The following is a 21,543-nucleotide window of genomic DNA, read 5'->3' on the forward strand; positions in this document are numbered from 1 at the left end:
CTGAATGCATTTGCTGAGTTTTTAAACACTTCTTTGGGACATTTGTTATAGATGCATGTTTCTTGGAAAAGCCATGCCAGCATACACAGCAGCTTGCAATACTAAATAGATTTTACAATATCCAGGATCAGAGCTCAATAACTTTCACAAAGGGATAGGGTGCTTAAAGGGCAATGCAGGGGTACTCTACCATGCCCTGGGTGAAGTCTTGTTCATTACTAAGGTGCAGAATTGCTCATTACAAAGCACCCTTCTGAGACAAGGGTCAGAATCATCCCTGGAAGAAGTGATGATTTTGCTGCACCCAGAGTGGTGATCAAGTGTTTCGCTGTAAGTGCACAGGCACCATCCCATGTTCTCCTGCTTGACTTACAGTGTGGATGGTTCCTGTGCTATTTTACCTGATGCTTTTCTTGTAAACTTTGGACAGTTGCTGGGGACTGGCCATAGTCCTTGGAGGAAGCCAAGGGGAGCTTCTCATGAACCCAGGCCAACTCATCATCAACATCCTGGAAAAACTGGTACTGCAGCTTGCTTGCTTCCAAACTCCCACGCCTCTCCTGCAGTGGCTCACTTAGGTGCTTGTACCTGCAGATTTAAAATGGAACCAGATTAACACAATAGAGAGATACTGAGCTAACACAAGCAGGAGAACTGGCTATAGAGGGAGGGAGGAAAAAGAGAGGAAGTGAGAAAAGAGAGAGGAGAAGGAGGTCAGAGAAAGGTAGAAGGGGGCAAAAAGAAACAAAATGGGCACTCACATACCTGCGCACCACCTGATTGACCCTCTCCTGTATCTCATCTGCAAGGAAATGCTTCTCTTTCTGGAATTCCTGGGCTGTGTCCACAAGTACTTGTAGCCGATTCCTATGGCTAGCAATATCTTCCTCCAGTTCCTCTTGTTTCTTCAGGAGACTATTTAAAACCAGCAGGTCACTGCTATTGTCTGGAGCCTTCAGCTCACTTTCCACTTCTCCCAGCCATTTTTCTATGTCCTCCACACTCCTCTGGAAGCACAGGGCCTGAGGGTAGGCAGGAAGCAAATGTCAGCAGCCATTTAGGGGGTAAAAAATGCCAGCTTCCTCACTTGGGATGGGGTGGATCATAGAGGATCACAAACTAAATATGAGTCAAGTATTTAGCACTAACAGGAGAAAAAAAGCAAAAATCATTCTGGGAAGTATAAGCAGAAGTGTTGCAAGCATGACATGAGCAGTGATTCTTCTGCTGTACTTCACACTGACTACGTCTCATGTGGAGTACTGTGTTCATTTCTGGGTGCCACATTTCAGGAAAGATGTGGACAAACTGAAGAAAGTCCAGAGAAGAGAAAAAAAAACAAAACAAAACAAAACATGACCTGTATGGGAATACTGAAAAAATCAGGTGTGTTTAGTTTGGAGAAGAGTAGACTGAAAGGTGATGTGGTAACAGTTTTCAAGTACATAAAAGGCTGTTACAAGAAGGAGGGAGATGAATTGCTCTCATTAACCTCTGAAGATAGAACTAGAAATGGGCTAAAATGGAAAAAAGGGTGGGTTAAGGTTTTATATAAGAAAAAACTTCCTAACTATCAGGCCTTGTCTATACTACCACAGGCCGTCGACCTGTTACGCAACTTCAGCTAAGTGAGTAACATAGGCGAAGTCAATGCACTTAGATCTGCTTTCTGTGGTATCGTCACAGTGGTTAGTCAACAGCGGATGCTCTCCTGCTGATTCAGCTTACTCCTCTTATTTTGGTGGAGTATCAGAGTCGATGAGAGAGTGCTCAGCAGTCAATTTATTGCATCTACTAGACATAATAAATTGACCCCAGTGATGGATTGATCACTGCCTGTTGATCTAGCCAATAGTGACATGTCCTCAGTACTGGAATAAATTGTCCAGCGAGGTTGTAGAGTCTCTGTCATTGCAGATTTTTAAGAGCAGGTTGGATAAACATCTGTCAGGGATGGGCTAGTGATCCTTAGTCCTTCACTGAATGCAAGGGATTTTCCTAGATGACCTCTTGAGGTCCCTTCCCATTCTATGATTCATGCCCAGGGCTGCTGGTGGATGTGATATTTTGGCACATATTGCTCAGCATCCTTTTCTGGAGCTCTGGCCCTAAACAAAAGCTTCCATTCAGCAACACCACAAGAGAATATAGAAGCAGTCCCAGACTTCTCTCCTTTAGAGTTCCCACCACTTTGTGCAAGATTCAGTGCAGCTTGTTATTTGCTATGGTGATTAACTCCTTAGCTCCAGTGGTTTGGTGCAACAGTGCATGTGAGGCAATAGGACATAGATGAGACTTAGCACTGCTGCCTTGCTCTGTCACTGGAAATGGCAGCAGAACCTGTCCCCAGCTTTACCTTGTAGGCATCCTGTAGTTTGGTCCTTTTTTCATTGCAGTTTTGCAGCAGTTCATCCCAGAGCTCTTTCATTTCTTGCAGCCTGGACTGAATGGCCTCAGGAACGTAATGTCCTTCTTGCAACATCTTCTCTCCTTCCTACAGCAAAGACCACAGACATCACCACCCTCTCTATTAGCCCACTGCTTCATAATGTGCCATCTGTTCTTCTAAGGCGTGTGCTTGATTATGGTTATCAACACCCACTTGGGAGTGTACGCACTTGGGAGTGAGAACCTGCTTCTATAATCTTTAGTAGTCCTTTACATAACACAGGAGGTTTGGTGGGGATAGAAGAAAACTATCTTAAGTCAACACTATTGCTGGGGATGGGATGGTAGCTGAGCTTGCCAGACTTCAGGTCTCTAGTGCTATTTGACATGCCAGCCACTTATTGCAGCAGGATGTCCGGGGGGTCAGGTACTGATTGACAAAAGCACACTACAGTCTCCTGGCAGAGGACCAATCTGAGGTGAAAGTACACAACAGACTGATATTGAATCTGATTTGCTGGCATGGCATTAGTAAATGCCCATTATCCAGTTCCTTTCTCATCAATGCCCGGGGGTGCTAAAAGCAGGCCCTCCTTGTGCACTGTATGATAAAATCAGAGTCTGTCTATTTCTATCATACTTCTCCAGTTTCAGATGCTTATAGATTAGATGGGGAAGGGGAGGAAGAACATCCAACACGCTGGCAACTTTGCAGGTATGTTCTCAGCCCATGAGCAAGTTTGTATTATATCCTTCTAAAGTTAAATCGAGACATTGTTTAGTTATGCAAATGGGAGAAGTGGGAGAGGAAGGAACCCATAACAGGTTTGCAGGTGCAGATTTTCCTCTACACAATAAGTCAAAAACTATCTTTATAAGATCATTTCAAATAATGTTTTAAAGGCACATGATCCAGGTGGTTCAGAGAAGACTACGGCTGCACCCTGCAGGGGTCTACAAACAGTTAATACTGCAATACTCAGGCACAAAGAGATAAACGTGGGTTGAAACCTCACTCTTAACTCTGAAGTGTATGTTGTAATGTAAAGCGTCTTGTACATGAATAGTGCAACAACAATTGCTGAACTGAGTTTAAGTTAAATAAACATACACGTAAGCATTCCAAGACTCTCCATCTAAAGGTTGTATGAGATACCTTGCCAAAGCTTAATATGTTCCATTTTTAGTGATAATTCCCCTTACATTTTTGGTGCCTCTTAAAACCCTGGATTTGACATGCTCCAGGCTGTTAAGACTAAATGTCAAAACCCACTTTACAAGTTGGTAAAATTGCTGCACCCATTTTGCAGATCATCAAGTGAGGCAACGCCAGGTAGAACTTAAGTTAATTTATCCTGGAGCTCACGAGTGCCCCATCTTGTTTAATATCCTTGTGATTCAAAGATTCTGTTTGGCCGAACTTTTCCTGCCACTCCCCACAACAGTCCCACGTCTCTTACAGCCTTGGTGCTGTCTATGCGATTTCTGTTGGCCATGATCTCTGCGTGGAAAGTCTGGTGTTTCTGTAGCTTGGTCTGCAGGTTGCTCGGGTCCTTCCAGCTCTCATCCAGAGCAATACTGTTCTTTTCATTTATCCAAGCTGCCACCTTGGATGTGGGGATGGTCAGGTGAGAGGACACAGAAGAAGACAAGATTTTTTTAAGCTACTCAGATCTCATTTTCTAGGATCCCCTTTAACATATCTAAATGTGGGGCTGGTTTATGTAGAGTAACAAAAATTCTCCCTTGAATTCTCCTCTGCATGCCTCCCCAATCTCCTCCTGTCTACCTGAAGGAGTTCCTCACTGTATCTCCAGCCACTAATATTCTGTCTAGCTCACATGACCCTAAACACAGTGGCATTATCCCTTTCCCACAGGGTGCGCACATGTGTGTAGGAAGGGACTGTCTCCATAGTTCTACTCACAAGTCTTTTGTGTCTCACAGGGAAAAAACTACTCCGTCCCTTTCCACTAACTCTCCAATGTGGAATGCACCCCCTTTAATATCTGCATTTCCTTCTGTGTGTCCAAAAGACATCACAGGCTATATTTATCTAGAGCCACAATGTGAACTCAATTTAAGAGGAATAAGGGATCTTTCAGAAAAGGCTTTATTTTCTGAAAGATCCCCGTCTAGACTGGTGCTTTTTTCCGGCAAAGCTCCGAGCCGGAAAAAAGCGGCAGCCATGTTTATGCAAATGAAGCGGGGGGGATTTAAATCCCCGCTTCATTTGCAATTGTGATGTGTCTAATTTGCATCCCTTTTATGGAAAAGGGATGCAGTCTAGACACAGTCCAAGGGTTTTCAGACTTTGGATGGCAGGTTTAAAAGGGCAAGCTTCTAGCTGGCTTCAAGATACTTCAATTCCTTGAGCCGCTACAGGTATGGGCTACATCAGTGTTCCTTCTGAGGTGGGCTGCAGCACAGCTTCACAGGTGATTAATCAGCCCTACCCAGTCAGAGGCTCAGGGCTCAGTGCACAGACCTAACTGAGTAGGACTGATTAATCACCTGTGAAGTTGTACTGCCCTGCGATTTAGAGGGAACACTGTCCATCCCAGTTCCTGTTGGCCCCAGATCACTGTTCCCAGCCAATGAGAGCTGCAGGAAGCGGTGTTCTAATTTGCACCACTTCCCACAGATCACATTGGCCAGGAACGGTGGTCTGCAGCCAATAGGAGCCATGATTGCCTGTACCTGCAGAGCAGAGGTGCAGGTAAACAAAGCAACTCAAGGCTAGCTAGTGGCTTTGCCCTTACAAGCTATAATCCAGAGTCTGAAAAACCTTGGTGGACTTAATTTTAGATGGAGAGGCAGGTGTGGCTTGAGGGCTGAAGAAGATGCCTTCTTTCTTTGCACCCATATCCTCCAGTCTCACGTGATACCATCATAGCTTAATTTCCTTGGTTCTTTCCTAGTAAAGAAAACTTCAGGGATTCATGCCCATGAAGCACTGCTAAACCACCAAATGTTTTAAGAAATCACCACAATATGAGTGAGATATAACTGTACCTCAAAAGAATTCTGCAGAAACCTCTGCAAAAGCCTAGATTCCTCCAGCACATGCCTGCGAGCCAGAGCCTTCTCCAGCAGTTTGTCTTTCCTGTGACAGAGAGAGACATGAGGACAAAGCTACAGCAGAGGGGACTAGTTGGCATAAGTGGTTAGCATTTTAGTTTGTCACTTTGAAAACTCATGTCTGCACTGTGACCTTAGGTTCCAGTGAATACCTAGTCATATAACCCAATTACCATATAATTCAGCATGTGTGGCAGACTTGCTGCCCAAGACTGGAATATCAGGGGTTCAGTCGTTAAGCACTATTAAAAGTTAAATATGCACAGCATAGGTACACACTATACCTGTTACCAGCTAGCACTACCAGTGAATGCCTCCACAGGCTGCCACATGATCAGCAAAATAATGTTAACATTGTGGCTGTATGCACATCACCTATAACATTTCTTGTTCCGGAAACTGGGGTCAGCCTTGGAAGTTTATCATATTAAAGCTACATTGTTCTTCAATGCAGCCTCTCCCATCATTACGAAAAACAGTAAGAAGTGTGACAAGTAACTGAGGCCTTAGGTAAATGCATACATGAGAGAACATGGTCACGACAGCCCTCTGGTTTCTTATTCATCAGGGGCTATGTCTATGCAGCATGGCATCCCTAATATCAGGCAGGGACATGGATTCAGTACAGATGCAGGGAGATGTGCATCTTCCTGAATCACCAAAACCTCTTCCTGAATCACCAAAACCTCTTCCTGCACCAACGAGGTGCTCCTTGAAAGACTCCCATGAAAATACTGACCTGCCTCAAGCCCCCTAAGCTTGCAAAATTTGGCAGGGCCTCAGCACAAAGTGCTATGTGGACTGAGTACAGATGAATGTCTATGATCCTGCTAAAAGATCTAAATAAAAAGGAGTAGAGCTGGAAGGGACTCATCTGGAAAGGCAGTGTAACAGTGACAGGGAAAGGGTGAGGCTTTACCCAATGTTCTCGCTAATTTTTCCACCCATGGGTAGAATAAATTTTGTAATGTGCACCAAAGCAAGTGTGGATGTGCACCACCAGTAGAAACACATGCTGCCAACTGTGGGTGCTCTGCTAATCAGCTGAGCAGCATTTGAATGTCTCCTGGGTGGCTGCCCAAGTGCTCAGCTTGCAGGGAACACTAGCTTTACCTCCTCAGAACAGCCTGACACTTGTTCGAGATGTTCTCCGAATCGTAATGCTGGTTCTGCCTCAGTTGCTGTGCATAGGAGGCCATCACATTGATCTTCTCCATCTGGGCTTCCAGAGCCTTTTCAAACTGCACGTGTTTCCGCTGCAGGCTCTCCACACTAGACACAGAATCCTGGATGGGATTCAGTGACAATGTCCCTCATTAGAAGGAAGATGCTCTCAGAGTCATACCAGTCACCACATTCAGGATACAGGAATTAAGCCGTCTTTACCCTTCCCTCACAAACTGCCTTGGAAATGTATTGGCCTTTACATTTGAGAACACAGTCCCCTGGCCTTCAATGGCTTTCTACCTACAACGTGGGGGCAGCAGTTCAGTGCTGAGCAATATTCTGTCTGCTTCAGTGCTGAGCAATATTCTGGATGCTTAGCTCCATACACTGCAATGCAAGGACAGAGCACTCAGAATTGCCTGGCACAAAGAGCAGATTGAGGTTTGGAGATACTGAGTTAGTAGGAGATATCTGCCCTAGTAGGAAGCCCCAGGAAGAAAGGCTATAATATTTTAGTGGATTTGAGCCCCATTTAGTCATACTTCAACCTTGCAAGAAATGACAAGCTGGGATCAGTTAATGAATAAATATATCAGAGAGATAGACTTGCACCAGATCACCAGCACCAACCTATGAACTTTGAGAAACCTCAGATCCAGATTTCAACTGGATGACTCAAGTCTAGTTTTATCAGAAGCATGGAAACTGAAGTCCCCTGAACTTTGTGATCCAAACTTCATGACTCAGATCTCTCTCTCTTGCAGAATCAGAGGTGTCAAAATGCCATAACTTTCATTAGACATGTTTCTCCCATTATTTATTTTCAGCCAGGACAGCACCAAAAAGCATTGGAAATCTCTTGAGGAAAGTTATCATCATGAAATTTCTAGCCCTGTTTTCAGATCACAATGCACCAGAGAAGCATCCAAATACCCAGGCATTTGTACTCTTTGGAGGTGTGTCATCAGTAAATACAGCAACATCGCTGAAAGGCAGAGAGGACTCAATAGGATATTTTCTGTGCTCTGATGTGCTGAAGATGAATGGGATATATATGGTGTCCTATGAATTCTTGGTATATTTCAAGGGATGGTACTGTACATGTGTATATCCACACAAAGCCCCCCAGAGGCAGACACCAACACTGGACATATTCCATGCTATTAACATGTTTTCTTGGGCCATATGTGACAGGTCACACAGGTGTAATTTGAGATCCCATCTCTAACAGGACTGGGTAGAATGTCTCATGACATGTGATGTTGAAAGCCTGATGTAGTGGGGAGCTTCGCACGAGGAAGAGCTAGAAGGGGATTTCCAAAAGCTCACAGAGTCAGTTACACCTCCCCTATCTTCTCCCAGACATCTCCCCGCTCCAATGGAGATGCTCTAATTATCCACCTCACTTACCCCTAAATCCTCATTGGCCAGGAAGGCCTCTTTGCTACTGAGCCAGCTCTCGTTCTGCTCCACATAGCCAAAGAATTTCTGTTTAAGAGAGAAAAAGAGCAATGGCAACCACGAGTCCAGTCTCTCACCCGTACAATAGGGATAATACTCATCTTATAAAAGTGTGGCTGGTGAATACTTACTGCTGTACAGGACCACTGTGAGGATTAATTAGCTAAAATAGACATAAGAGGTGTATGCAAACAGTGTCCATAAGTATACCAGGTTAAGTATTTACCCATTAATAACAGAACTTTCTTGCTAGCATATACAACGAATCAGACTCAGGGTACTGGATTTTCCCATGTACAACAAAAACATTTCTAGCATATATGCCAATGCTGTGGCTCAGAATCTCCCACCTTTATTCACAATGTATAGTACTGTACTTTGTGGGCAGTCCCAGTGCAGTAAGGTACTATGCAAATAGAGAAAAGGAATTCAAATCTAGTCCTAAGTAAATTGAATTCTACTCTAGTGAGTTTAGAGTTCAGCACACTCTTCGGGATCCTGTAATCTGATATTCACTTGACATGTCCAAATCCACACAAGCCTTTTTTTTATTAACCAACAGTCCGTCCCATAAACAACCAGCATGATTTAACACTTCTACATTTGTCACCCAGTTTTGCCATCTTACTTGAAGAATTTTACACATCTGACCTAAAAGCTGATTATTCTTTTGCTATGTTTGGCGTAAGTCATCCTTTTTTTCTGAGCCATATAGAAGAGTGGAAGCACTCAGACAGTGTGCTGATGAGCACCATAGAAAATCCCACGAGGAAATTAATCACTTTCTTCAGACCAGTGTTGGAATGATATGCAATCAATAGGGCTTAGGGCTACTCATTGAACAACAAGGAGAAACAAAATATTCTATAGCTGCTCATTCTTTGAGCACCAGCCATCTTGTGCATGGTGGGAAAAAATGGATGTGATCAAGTATTAAAACACTGTATCAAAGCATATGCACAAGGGGACTAAATAAAAGTTGTGCAAACAGCCTTAATTTTGGCATTTCTAGCTTGTGAGAGCTTGACTTTGCAATCTCAATAATGTTCTTATAATAGATTTTGATGTGTAATATATAAGTGAGGTTATCACATGAGTCTGTGTACATGTCCTTGCTGCCTGTGTGCCATTCCAAATGAAGTCTGACCCATTCTTTTTGAAATGCACCGAGAAAGGTTAATTGATGCTGCATTTTTGATCACTTACCTGTAAGTCCTTGGCCTGAGTGAGTTTTACATATTGCTCCTGCCATGCCTGGATCAGTTCAGATAAGGCTTGTTGCAATCTGGAGAGAGATTGGTGGATCTCAGGAGTTGCATAGTGACCAGAATTGGCAAGTTTCTGACCAAAGCTGTTGAGTGAGTTGAATCTTTCCATTCGGGTTTCAATCTCTGCCTAAGTATATTAGAAAGATTGATGTCAAAGATTTATGGAAAGTCAGCTATTCAGGATATAGGTCTTTAAGGGAAGGAAATGGACTGCATTTTAATCTTCCAACACTCATATTTGTATGGAAAATCATTCACCTTTGTGCTATGTCACTGAAACAGCAAGAGAAAGTCTAAACAAATACATGTGGAAAACAAATGCCCTTATTTCTCCAAGATGCACTGGTCCCCTGCAAGTCAAGACTATAATTTGTTTGGGAACATGATGGAAAATGTTTAGAATTAAGTGGCCATGGGTTTTTAAGTTGCCTAACATCATTCCTTCCTCTCAAAAAGAGTGGCCTGAGGTGGCAAACTGTACGTGGGATTTCTCTTCTCCTGTCAAATAGATCGACAGGAGGTTGTTTCATAACAGATACTGTGTAACCTTCTTTCTTGGTGTTGAAGTGAAACATGTTTAAACTGCTCTTCTAAAGTGAGAAAAAGGTAACAATATGTCTGTATAATGAATCCTTAAGGTGAAAATGTAATGTATTGTGAGTTCGATAAACTTAATGTGGAAATTGCAGCATAAACTTTTTGAAAATAAAAAAATAATTCAGTAAAATAAAATTGGGCACTCACTTTTTAGTAGTATGGACATGCAAAACATCAGACAGTTGATGAAATAGTAATCAACTGAAATTAACACTGCTGATTCTTAGATCCAGCTTTTCCTTCACTATTAAGCTTTGAGGACATAGCTTTTAGCTTTGTGTAAGTTAATACTTAACAGTCCATTTTATGGCTGGATATTTGGAATGTACAACAAAATATTTTGGGTGAGGCCTCTTTCTACTGCATTGTAAAATTATTAAGCTTATTCGATTTATTTCTGACTTGAAAGAAAATTGGCAGCACTCAACACTTGTATCCAAACACAGGAAAATATGAGGGGGTTGTTGTTAAATCCAGATTTAGACAATTAATTAGAATTATATTCTATTAATGCTAGGACCCACAGAACATGTGGACTTTTATTAATAATTTTTGTTAATGATTCTGGGAATTATGACTGTTAATAAAGGCAACAAAACTGCAAAGGATTTCTGAAAAGTGAGGGGGGAATCACATGATAAAAGGTGATGAAACAGCTAGGATGGGGAAGAGTTAGTTATTGTATGATATAGATCATTGTTTTGCAAAGTTAATTTAGCCATCCCACCCTTAGTAGGAAACCTGAAAAAAAAAAAAAAAAGTTAAGAAAGCAGAAAGGGGACTAGATGACTTAAGGAATTTGCACTGGGATAAGGAGTATTTTAGCTTGCCATGTTTAGGTAACAAAACGGGGCTAGCACAGTGGTAGGCAATAAAACGTCAGCAGTTCACCAGGATTAGCCCCTGGTGGGCTGCTGCTGCTATATTTATGGGCACCTCCGTGGGTATGGGTGATCGTAGCTCCCATTGGCCAGGAACGGAAAGCCACAGCCAATGTGATCCCCCTTACCTGTTGAGGTGCAGGTAAATACAGCAGTGCGGGGGCCCACCAGGGATTAACCCTGGTAGAGTAGATCTGGCCTGCAGGCTGGTATTTGCGCATCCCTGGACTAGCAGCAACTCTAAGTTACCACTTACCAGCCATTCGGTACCCTCTGTGAAATAAGCTAGTGGTCTCAATCCACTGCCTAATGTCTTCATCACAAAACATAGCTCATAACAACTGGTGTCAACTGACACCCTTGTTAGCAATCCCAACAGAGTGGTCAAGGACTGAATGGGCTGGAAGACTGAAGCACTTCTTTCTATCTAGAGGTAGACTCTTCAATTCGGTGTTAATGAACACTGACAGGACTGTTTAGAGAAACACAAATGGCCACATAGCCCATGCGGTATCTGTTCTGGGGATATACAGGTCCCTTCAGTCTCCAAAGATGATATTCTGGCATTTTCAGCCTTTTTTTCCAGTAAGAGTGAGGCCCATCCAGTGTGGGGAGTACGTCCATCATAGGGCGTTGTGACAGACTGCTGGCTAAGCTAGAGCTCTGCCACGGTAGCCTGACTAAAAAGACTTAAGGGAAACAGCTGAGCAAGCCCAGGTCTGAAGAGCTATTAGAACCAGCTGTGGGCCTCACAAGGCAGAGGAAGAAAGCCAGGAGGAGCAAGGAGCCAGGGTGTGGCTGAGTGTGCTCCCAGGAAGATAGAGGAGCTGGCTGAATTGACTGTAAGCCTTGTACATAGAAGATGGTGGGAACTAACAATAAAAGCATGGGTGACTGCACCAGAAGCGTCTCTGGCTGATTTGTGGACCAGAAGGGGTACGTCTAGATTACATGCCTCTGCCGACAGAGGCACATAAAACAGGCTACCCGACATAGTCAATGAAGGGGGGATTTAAATATCCCCGGCTTCATTAAAATAAAAATGGCTGCCGCACTGTGCCGGCTCAGCTGATTGTCAGCACAGCGCGCGAGTCAAGACGCAGATCAGTCGACAAGGGAAGCCTTTGTTGACCGCTCCCTTATGCCTTGTGAAACGAGGTTTACAGGAGCGGTCGACAAAGGCTTCCCCTGTTGACCGATCTGCGTCTTGACTTGCGTGCTGTGCCAAAGATCAGGTGAGCCGGCACAGCGTGGTGGCCATTTTTATTTTAATGAAGCTGGGGATATTTAAATCCCCGCTTCATTGACTATGTTGGGTAGCCTATTTTACATGCCTCTGTTGACAGAGACATGTAATCTAGACATGGCCAAGGTGTCCCAGATCAAGAGGCCTGAGTGGGGATTCCGCCACAGGCGTCCTGCTGTGAGTAATTCCAGTCACAGAACCCTGGGAAGATTCTCCAGGGGATTTAATTATACGTGATGATCATTACTTGCCTTTCTCTCGTGATGCTCTTCAATCATGCTGTCTGCCTCAGCTGGGCTCTTAGGAAGGCCCCCTGCTGCCATTAAGCCTCTGATTTTTTGAGTCCAATCTAGGAGCTCTTTCAGATCCAGGTTAAACTTCTGTAGCTGGTAGGAAGCTGCCAGCTTTTCCCTCCTGCCACATGAAGTACAATTACACATTCGGTAATACACAATCAGTCTACTTCCTTTCCCTGCACAGCCCCTACTCCTGCACCATTCTCTACAAGAGTGACTCTCAACCTTTCCAGACAACTGTATTTTAGAAGTCTGATTTGTGTTGTGGACCCCCAAGTTTCATCTCACATAAAAACTACCTGCCTACAAAATCAGACTTAAAAATACAAAAGTGTCATAGCACAAAAATGCTTACTTCCTCATTTTTAACCATATGATTCTAAAATAAATCAATTGGAATATAAATATTGTTCTTACAGTTCAGTGTAAAGTCTATAGAGCAGTTTATACAAGTCATTGTATAACATTTTAAATTGTATTGACTTTGGTAGTGGTTTTTATGTAGCCTGTTGTAAAATTAGGCAAATATCTATATGAGTGGATGTACCCTCTGAAAGACCTCTGAGTACCTGCAGGACTGCATGAAACCCTGGTTGTGATCCAAAGCTCCTGCTGGGAGAAGCTAAGGCTAAGGTAATTTGTAAACTACAAGTCAGCCAGCATTTCCAAACAACTCCTCACAGAATTGCTGTGAAGCTGAGTTCACAGTAGCTGTAAACTGCATTAGAATCACCATGATGACATTATTTTCTTGAGTGATTCCTCAGGAGAGGCCAGAACTGAAGCAACTTAAAATCCTTCACAGTCACTTCCTTAAAGTGATGATTCCTGCTCAGGGCCAGCCTTTGGATTTTTGGATGGACCTGCGAAACCATCTTTCATCCTCATCCAGATATAACTGCTGCACACAGTGATCTCACCAGGGCTCGTCAGAGGATTTGGGGGAATTTAGAGAGATTATTTTTGGGATAAACCACAGCTTTATTGGACTCATCTTACATAAAAAAATATATATGTGGAACTTCAATTCCATTAAATCAACCACATTCTGTCACAGAAGTAAAACCCAGCTGTCTGCACTTAGTGGCCTGTGGCAATTGGCTTCAGGGCCCAAAGGAGCAGCTCTATTTCTGCTGACAGTCAGATAGCAGCTGGATAGAAAGCTTTACCTTTGTTTGGCCTGCCCTTGGAGTCGTAGCCAGTTATCTTTCATCTCTCTTTGCTTTGTACTCAGTTTGTCATTTATGGATGGATTCCTCTTGCAAAGGCGGAAAGATTCGAACTCCAGTCCCTAAGGAAAGATTTATAATGGGCTACATTTACTCAAATTAGTTATTGTATTGGTTTCTATGAGCTAATCTTTCCATTCAATCACTCGAAGGAAAAGTCCAGGTTTTCAAACATGGGAGCCAAAATTGTGGCAACATATTATAACACAGGCAGTTGTTGTATGCAGACTCCACATTGTGTTTGCAAATAATCATCCAAATGCACAAAACAAGTGACTATAAATGCTATTTTGCACACACACTTCAACTGACACAAATGCTGTTTTTCCGTGTGTAGGTGAACATTTATTGGTACCACTTAGGCCCTGATGTTTGAACATTTCACCCTTAAGTAATAAGAATACTTTTTCCTTTTCTATATAGAGTATTATTGTAGTGGTATCAGTCTCAAGATATTAGAGAGACAAGGTGGGTGAGGTAATATCTTTTATAGGACCAACTTCTGTGGCTGAGATAGACAAGCTTCTCTGGTTTATTGGCCATTGGCATGAGGGTGACGAACACGGGAGTTCTTGCCTGTTCACACTGGTGACTTGAAGGTGAAATGATGGCAGCTACAAGGAGGCTAAAGATCTTTACAGTGTAGGGCATCGAGACAATAAAAACAAATGTTGATAGATAATTGGCTATAGATTATAGGTTTGAATGTTTTCCCAAAATGTTTTCAGGGCATCACTAATTGCCAAGAAGTAACATGGGGTGTTCCTATGGACTTGACAGGTACAGGTATATGATGTTACTGACATTGCCTTGACCATCAGCACAGGGTCAGAAGCTCATTTGTCTCTGCTTCAGGAAACTGCAGTCCCCAAACATCACTTTCAGTGTGGGTTTGTGGTTTACTGAATTGCTACTTAGTGAGGTTCTGCGACCATTATTTAACTCAGCCTGGCCAAATTGCCCAGGATTACCATCTGGATTCCCCTACCCTCCACCATGAAGATGAAATGAAATATATATATCTATAAATAGTGAAAAATTTAAAAGGAAGAACGTTACTTGCCCATCAAGAAAGCATATTTGTCTCTGGTAAATAATATTTTGCCAGGCTGCTTTAATCCATAAGGAAATGTGTGTGTGTGTTATATGGAAGGGAGGAGGAATCATCAGAAAAGATATTTATCCTATGTTAAATTTACTGCAGGATATACCTAATAGTATGTGAGGAACAGACAAATATATATGGTGTTCACAAATAATCAGCTTTTTTATAGTATTATAATTAACCAACAGGATATTATTCTATTAATTGATCACACATTATCTGCCTTTGCATGTTTTTTTTTCAAATAAAGTTGAAAGAAATTTGCGGTCTCCAAACAGCCATTTGAAATAAGTAATTATCCTGACATCTCCAGTTGGTAACCAAATTGGGAACACTAGCTTATGTGACCTGCACCACTATTTGGGGATCTTTACACAATTTATGAACTTATCTTTACCAGACTGCAAACTCCATTTTGAATGTGCAGCCTTTTGCCTTCTCTGTTGTCTACCTGCTTCAGTATTGGGCTGAAACTCTAAAGACTGGTGGCAGAAGAGAGTCATTGAACTTAAGTGCTCTTCCATTGACCGGGAACTGTTTTAAATCATAATGGCTCCCAATGAAGTTTTGTAGGGGAAAAGTTGCCTTGGTAACAAAGATACCTGGCAGAGGTCTCTGATCATCTGGGAAGCTTGTGAGGATATAAGAGATATAAACTAAGATGAGTTGATTTGTCTGGGTCTTTGGACATTCAGCTAAGGAAAAAAAAGCAACCCAGAATATAGGGGCCTACATGAAGCTGTGGGCCCTGCTTGCTTTCCTGGACCTAGTTAGTTCCCAGAATGAGTTAGGGAGGGGCACTGCAATTAGGATGTTTGTCTTGTTGTATATGTGCTATACTCTCTTGTGCTTTATATCATTAGGTAAAAGGGCAATTGAGTTAGACTTACAACTACTTATTAGCTTCTGAGAGATTCAAATGGTGAACCAGAAGACACATCATTTGGTGGGGTTTTGGAAGAGGATGTATTAAGTATAGAGGAATCTGAAGGGTTAGCCTGGTGCCAAAGGGGCAAAGCATTTTTCTGCTCTCAGAAAGAGGTGCCAGATAGGAGTGTGCCTAGAGACCTTAATATTGGGGCAGTGCCTGCATCCTATTTAGACCCTCGAAACTTAAAACATTCAAGGTTCCAAGAACCCAGAGCCTTGGATTTCTCTCTCAGCTGTATTGTGGGTGGCTGGCAGGGGGAAAAGACTGGATCTGTGTCAACCTGAACTACTGCCTGTGAAGTTGAAACGTTATCCCTTAGTCATGGAAAGGTCCATTTTACATGCTCATGAGTTGCTGAGAGTATTAAAATTTGAGATTTGGCCATTCTGCTTAGGGGCCTCTACTTGAAAACTGTGCCCATTGAGTTTTGCCAGTGTTTAGAGCAGAAATGGATCTGTGGTTTTGGTTCAGTCCATTGCTGTTATAGAAGCCAACTTGCAAGGATGTGATAGGGATCTGGATCCATACTTTCCACAAGTTTAGGGAAAGGCCAGTCCAGGATTGAGGTGTGGAATCATCTTCAGACAAAAGAAACATGATGTGCTAAAAACATACATCCCCGTCTGTCTCAGCTTTAGAACTTCAGAAAGGTATGTATACGACATGTTGGGATTGAGGGGAATACAAAGGAATTACAATCCTTCATTATAAAAAGGTCTGCTCTTAGGCCCTCTGAGTTTTCTATCTGCTACTTCCCCATCCCAATTAATTCAGCCACTCCGAAGGAGCTCATCAAGCTTTTTAGCACAAACAAAGGAAAAAAAATCAGAGCATTGTTCTTGCAGCCCCAATCTGTAACCTCCACTCTTCAACCTCTCACCTCCATTTTGGACTTGATGACACTGATTTCCCTCTCCATTTCCTCATGTCTTCGCATCAGGTTCGACACACTCTCCACATCTTTCCCATAGTCCAATGCTTGTATCACTGCACTCTTGGGGGAGAAAGAAGAAGAAAAATAACATCATCATATCTCAGCTCCTTCAAATATTTCCTTCCTCCTCTCTAAAAGCCATTTTAACCCTCTCTTAAATTCCAACAATGAAATCACAGTGACAGATCTCTGTGCCACTTATGGAGGTAGAAAAAGTGTTGATAACTCTTTGGCCAGTTCCAGCCCTGCTTAACTTGGTGTGTATCTTTATATATATAGCTTGTATATTTAACATAAAGGCAAGAAAGACTCTCTGTTTTGTTCCATCCCCCTTCTTCCCCCCCAGAAATCAGAATACTAATGGGCAAAACCTATAATGACAGGGCTTTCATGGGAAATTTATCATGCCTAAAATTGCAATGAAAGCGCATTTTGTGAAAACTGGAAGGGATTTTTTGACTTCTCAGAATTTTGCTAGAAGTGAAATTTTGGAGACTCAAGAAGAACTTGGAATTAATCAGAAAAACACTTATAGAAAATTTTACAACAATTTTTTTATCAAGTTTAACAAGCACTAATGTATGTGTGTCTGCTGATTAAAGTTATATAAGAATGATATAAAATCATGCATCTGAAATAACTTAGTTCTCATATAACATTTTGCTTAAATAGGTTCTAAAGCAAAAAGCAATTATGGGTATTATTATTCTCCATTGACAGATGGAGAAACTGAGCAAAGAGAGAGATTAAGTGACTCACCCAAAGTCATACAGAGGGACAGAAACATAGCAAGGAACGGAACACTGAATCTCTTGACTTAGTGTAGTATCTATCCACTACACCTTGCTATTTCCATTCTAAGGGATCTGTCCACCTCCTGAATGACTAAGCATGGAGCTAAAACATCCTGATTAAGTCATTTTTCAATATTAAATGAAAAAACATTTATTTTTTACCCTAATCTGCAATTTTTGACAATTACTATTACCAGAAGTCATTATATTTGACTGCATTTCAGTTTTGCTGCAGACTCTGGTTCATAGGAAACTCCAGGGACAGTGCAGCAGTATATTACTCTACCTGAGTTTGCTCTACGATTTACAGATTGGTTAGAGATTTGTCATTCCTGTTTCGCACAGAGGCTATTATAAAAGTTCACCTTTCAATGTTCATTCTCTCTCTAATAATTGGACTAGTGGGAATTCATCTACTTTTACCAGCTGCCTACTTATCTACAGGATCAAGTGATTCTTCAATTTACACCATCATGAGCAGCTCACCTTCTCACTAATTCTCTCTGTGATGTCATCAATTTCTCTGATTAATGCATGGATCTCCAGGGCTCCCTCCAGCTTCCTTCTGTATGCATTCAGGTTACCATAGAAACTGGTCCACCTTTTATTGAAAAGATAAATTTAGAGGAAAGAATGAATTTAGAACCTCCACAGGTGCAGCTAGATTGCATTCAAACAGGGGATTTCTGCTCTCCCTCTCCCACTGACTCCCCCTTCTCACAGTAGCACAGATGCATCTCATAGGTAAAGCATTAACCTGTAGGAAAGTGACTGTTCTAGGATTTTACGAGCCTAGGTAAGGGGCTCTCAGAGGAGGATAACAGGAAGTTCCCAGTATTGGAAGGGATTCTTGCATGGAACAAATCCAGACCCAACTGCCAGAAATCCATGCTGCTAATTCTCGATCTAGGCCTTGGGCTGTGAACCAGCAAGAGTGGAAGAAGTTGGCTAGGAACACAGGTTTTCAGGGGTTGGGATGGAACTAGTTTGGAGTCAGACTGGGTCAGATGAGGGACAAGTGATGTTGGCCGCAAACAGAAAGCAAGGAGAAAGTGAGAATCTATTGTGAGGAGAGAAAATCTGTGGTGGTATCAGCAGTTTGCAGAAGAACTAGAAAGCCTGATGTACGCCAATATTACACAAAGATAATTGGGTAAGATATTAATAGGAATGAGGGATGGAGTGTTCTGTTAAACACAGAGCTCAGGCTGGGTTTCCTGACTGTCTGTCGCCACTGCCTGTATCTTCAGGATTCTATTGCCCTGAGATTCCACCCTCACAGGAAGGGAGCAAGGTATCCTTTTAAAACTTCCCCAGGACTACCTGGTGATCCATTGGAAGTACTCTATGCTACCATGCATAGGAACATGCCCATTACTATGCCAGATGCTTTGGCAGTCTCTACAGGAAACTCTTATTGGCTGGAGGTGGAAGCCAGCATGTTGTACGTCATATTAGTAGAAGAGGATACTTAAAAGGAGAAAATTTGCGTATGTATATCCAGCCTTCGTTCAACCAAGCCCAACCCAGCTCAGCCGTCTTCTCCTTCCATAAAACCATTATGACTGCTTTAATTGACCTTTCCATTGTCCAGAACCTGGAATGTATACTCACTTTTCATTAAGCTGCTTCCGGCGCTGATACACTGTCTTCATCTCTCCCTTGTTCTGTCTCTCCAGTTTCATGGCTAGGGCATTGATAGTTTTGATGTGAGCATCATCTACTGTCATCTCCTAAGAAGCCAGAACAAGGAAATACCATTTGTGTGCCCAACATACCCATAGCTGTGCCAGCTACATAGAAGATCTCAGATCCAAATGCTATCCCCTGATATAGCACTCTGGTATCACTCTCAGACAGAGATGAAATTGTGGGAACCAGGAAGTACATTACTATGAAACCAACAATGGTCAAAGTTCCATACCAGGGCCTTAAGGGCTTCCTATCTAATCAGAGTGGAGACTGTCAAACAAATCACCACATTGTCAGATATAATCCTATCCTAAATTGTATAAATCTTTTATTCTTCTTGCTTCCCACATAGCATACTATGAAAATGGTAATATTGTATATGTGATGGATAGCAAGAGTGCTGGCCTTTTCTGAACATCCCAGCATTCAGCAATCAACCGTTTAAACTCAGGTGTCTAGGAGGAGTTGGCAGGGAACCAGGAAAGCCAATGGGGGAAGGTGTTAACATTTGAAATTAAAAAAACCGTGTTTGCTTTTTCTTCTTTTTGTGACTTTTAAGCCAGGAGTTGGGGGGAACAAGATTAATTGAATCAGGTAGAACTACCATGCCTACAAAGAATGCTGGGCATGGAAATGGACTGGACTCTGAAGCATGGATCTGTAGGTAGATAGGGAATGTCCATTTAGATGGGATCAGGATTTTGTTGTTGTTTGTTGTTGCTTGGTTAAATGTCTCTTTGCTAAGTCCACGTGCCTCCCCATACATTGTACTTTAAGCTGTATTCCAGGGATGGAATTTCTCTGTGTTTTTAAATTATTATTTTCTCAGTTGCTTTAAAACACCTAGCAACCAAGTATTCTTTATCAGTATATCTTCTTTGTTTTGTTAATAAAATCACCTTTTTAAGTCAATGATTTTATTCTTGTGCCCTGGAAGGTAATAGCAGGTTGGTGTATACAGTTGACTATCAGAGATTGCAGTTTGTTTTCTCTTTTTTTTTCTCCAAGCTCTCTTGTGGTAAAAGAGCTTGGGGTACCCCTCTGGAAGAAGTTTCCAAGTGCTTTCTTCTTGGATTCAAGAAGAAAAGGGATTTTTCTCACTTGGGTTGTGGCAGTTACCTCCCAAGGCCAGGAAATCTGTGATCTTGGGAAGCTTTTAAATAGAAGCCTACAAAGGCAAGGTATTTTAAGGTCTCTTGTGGTCCCCCACCTTCTGCACTCTGAGTGCCAGAGTGGGGAACATCCCTAACATGGTGGCAGTGCTGGTGGGATCATTTTGAACCACAGACCTCAGGATTTTAAAAGGACACTTTTTTTCCCCCTTTTCTTTTACTGTTACGAAGTTTTGGGTGTTTTTTTCTTTTGCTACCTGTGCTTAACCCTTTGGTTACTGAATGCTGGGATGTTCAGAAAAGGACAACACTCTTCCTATCCAACACAGTATATAACTCATTTTCTGAGCTTTGCCACATTAAAGGTTATTCTTCTGAAGCATGACCTGCAGCCAGTTCTGAACAGTACATGGCACTGAATGCAAAGTAGATGCATTCCAACACTCAAAAATATCAAATGTTGCCGTAAGTCCGGTAAATCACTAACTCAGATGGGAACCATTAATCATGGGTCTAGCAGAAGTACCTCGGCAGGATGCCAGCACTTGGATAATAGAAGTATTGATTCCATCTGCATTTTATAGATGCTACGTACATGCATATTTCTAAGTGTACTCTGCTGTGATACACAGCTGGAAAGTGAACACACTAAAAGCATTCTATATGGAATATAATCCATCTGATCCAGGAAAAACTATTCTAATGAATCAGAGCCCTGCAGTCTTCTCTGCTGGAGGATAGGAAATGACTCAAGAGCCAGAAACCCTCAGTGAACCCATATTCTACATTTCCATGCTGCTAATTCCCAGTCTGGCTATTGGGCTGAAAACCAGCAGAAGTGGGAGATACATAGGACCATTGCCCCTAGGCTGGTAAGTCACCATCCTAAACCCAGGTTTGCCTGGCAGTTAACCCTGTGAGACTGGCGAAGAATCATTTACTGGAAGGGTGCAAGAAATTACCCAATGCCCAGCTTCTCTCCACTTGTGCCACTGTGCTATGGCTGAGCACTGGTTCTGAGGGTGATCATTACAATGTGAACCTCTCAAAGAAGTGTATGGAACAGCATCGGAGAACTGGCTATGATGGCAATTTTTCTGCCGCCTAATGCAGAAACTAGCAAAATATATCATTTCCTGAGGCACGTGATCCACGTAAGAGCTACCTTGACCTTACCTTAACAGGGCTCAAAAAAGAACTAGATAAGTTCATGGAGCTTAAGTCCATCGATGGCTATTAGCCAGGATGGTGCCCACAGCCTCTATTTGCCAGAAGCTGGGAATGAATGATGGGATGGATCACTTCATGATTACCTGTTCTGTTCATTCCCTCAGGGATACCTGGCATTGGCTACTATCAGA

The 21,543-nt window shown here is 42.4% G+C and overlaps 1 protein-coding gene across 1 annotated transcript in view; it reads right to left on the bottom strand.

Moving 5' to 3' along the window:
• The window catches only part of SPTBN5 (spectrin beta, non-erythrocytic 5), a 138,800-nt gene that overhangs the window by 33,632 nt on the left and 83,625 nt on the right, over nt 1-21,543 (bottom strand). The window contains exons 41-53 of the mRNA XM_075927199.1: nt 18,993-19,111; nt 17,865-17,979; nt 16,531-16,644; nt 13,555-13,676; nt 12,337-12,503; nt 9,304-9,488; nt 8,047-8,124; nt 6,583-6,755; nt 5,404-5,494; nt 3,849-3,995; nt 2,357-2,494; nt 766-1,022; nt 402-588 (exon numbers count right to left, since the gene is read on the bottom strand). Of these exons, the coding sequence (XP_075783314.1) occupies nt 402-588; nt 766-1,022; nt 2,357-2,494; nt 3,849-3,995; nt 5,404-5,494; nt 6,583-6,755; nt 8,047-8,124; nt 9,304-9,488; nt 12,337-12,503; nt 13,555-13,676; nt 16,531-16,644; nt 17,865-17,979; nt 18,993-19,111 (1,893 nt within the window). The remainder of the gene's footprint in view (nt 1-401; nt 589-765; nt 1,023-2,356; nt 2,495-3,848; nt 3,996-5,403; nt 5,495-6,582; nt 6,756-8,046; nt 8,125-9,303; nt 9,489-12,336; nt 12,504-13,554; nt 13,677-16,530; nt 16,645-17,864; nt 17,980-18,992; nt 19,112-21,543) is intronic.

This window comes from Pelodiscus sinensis, chromosome 4 (assembly GCF_049634645.1).
Source record: "Pelodiscus sinensis isolate JC-2024 chromosome 4, ASM4963464v1, whole genome shotgun sequence".
NCBI lineage: Eukaryota > Metazoa > Chordata > Testudines > Trionychidae > Pelodiscus > Pelodiscus sinensis.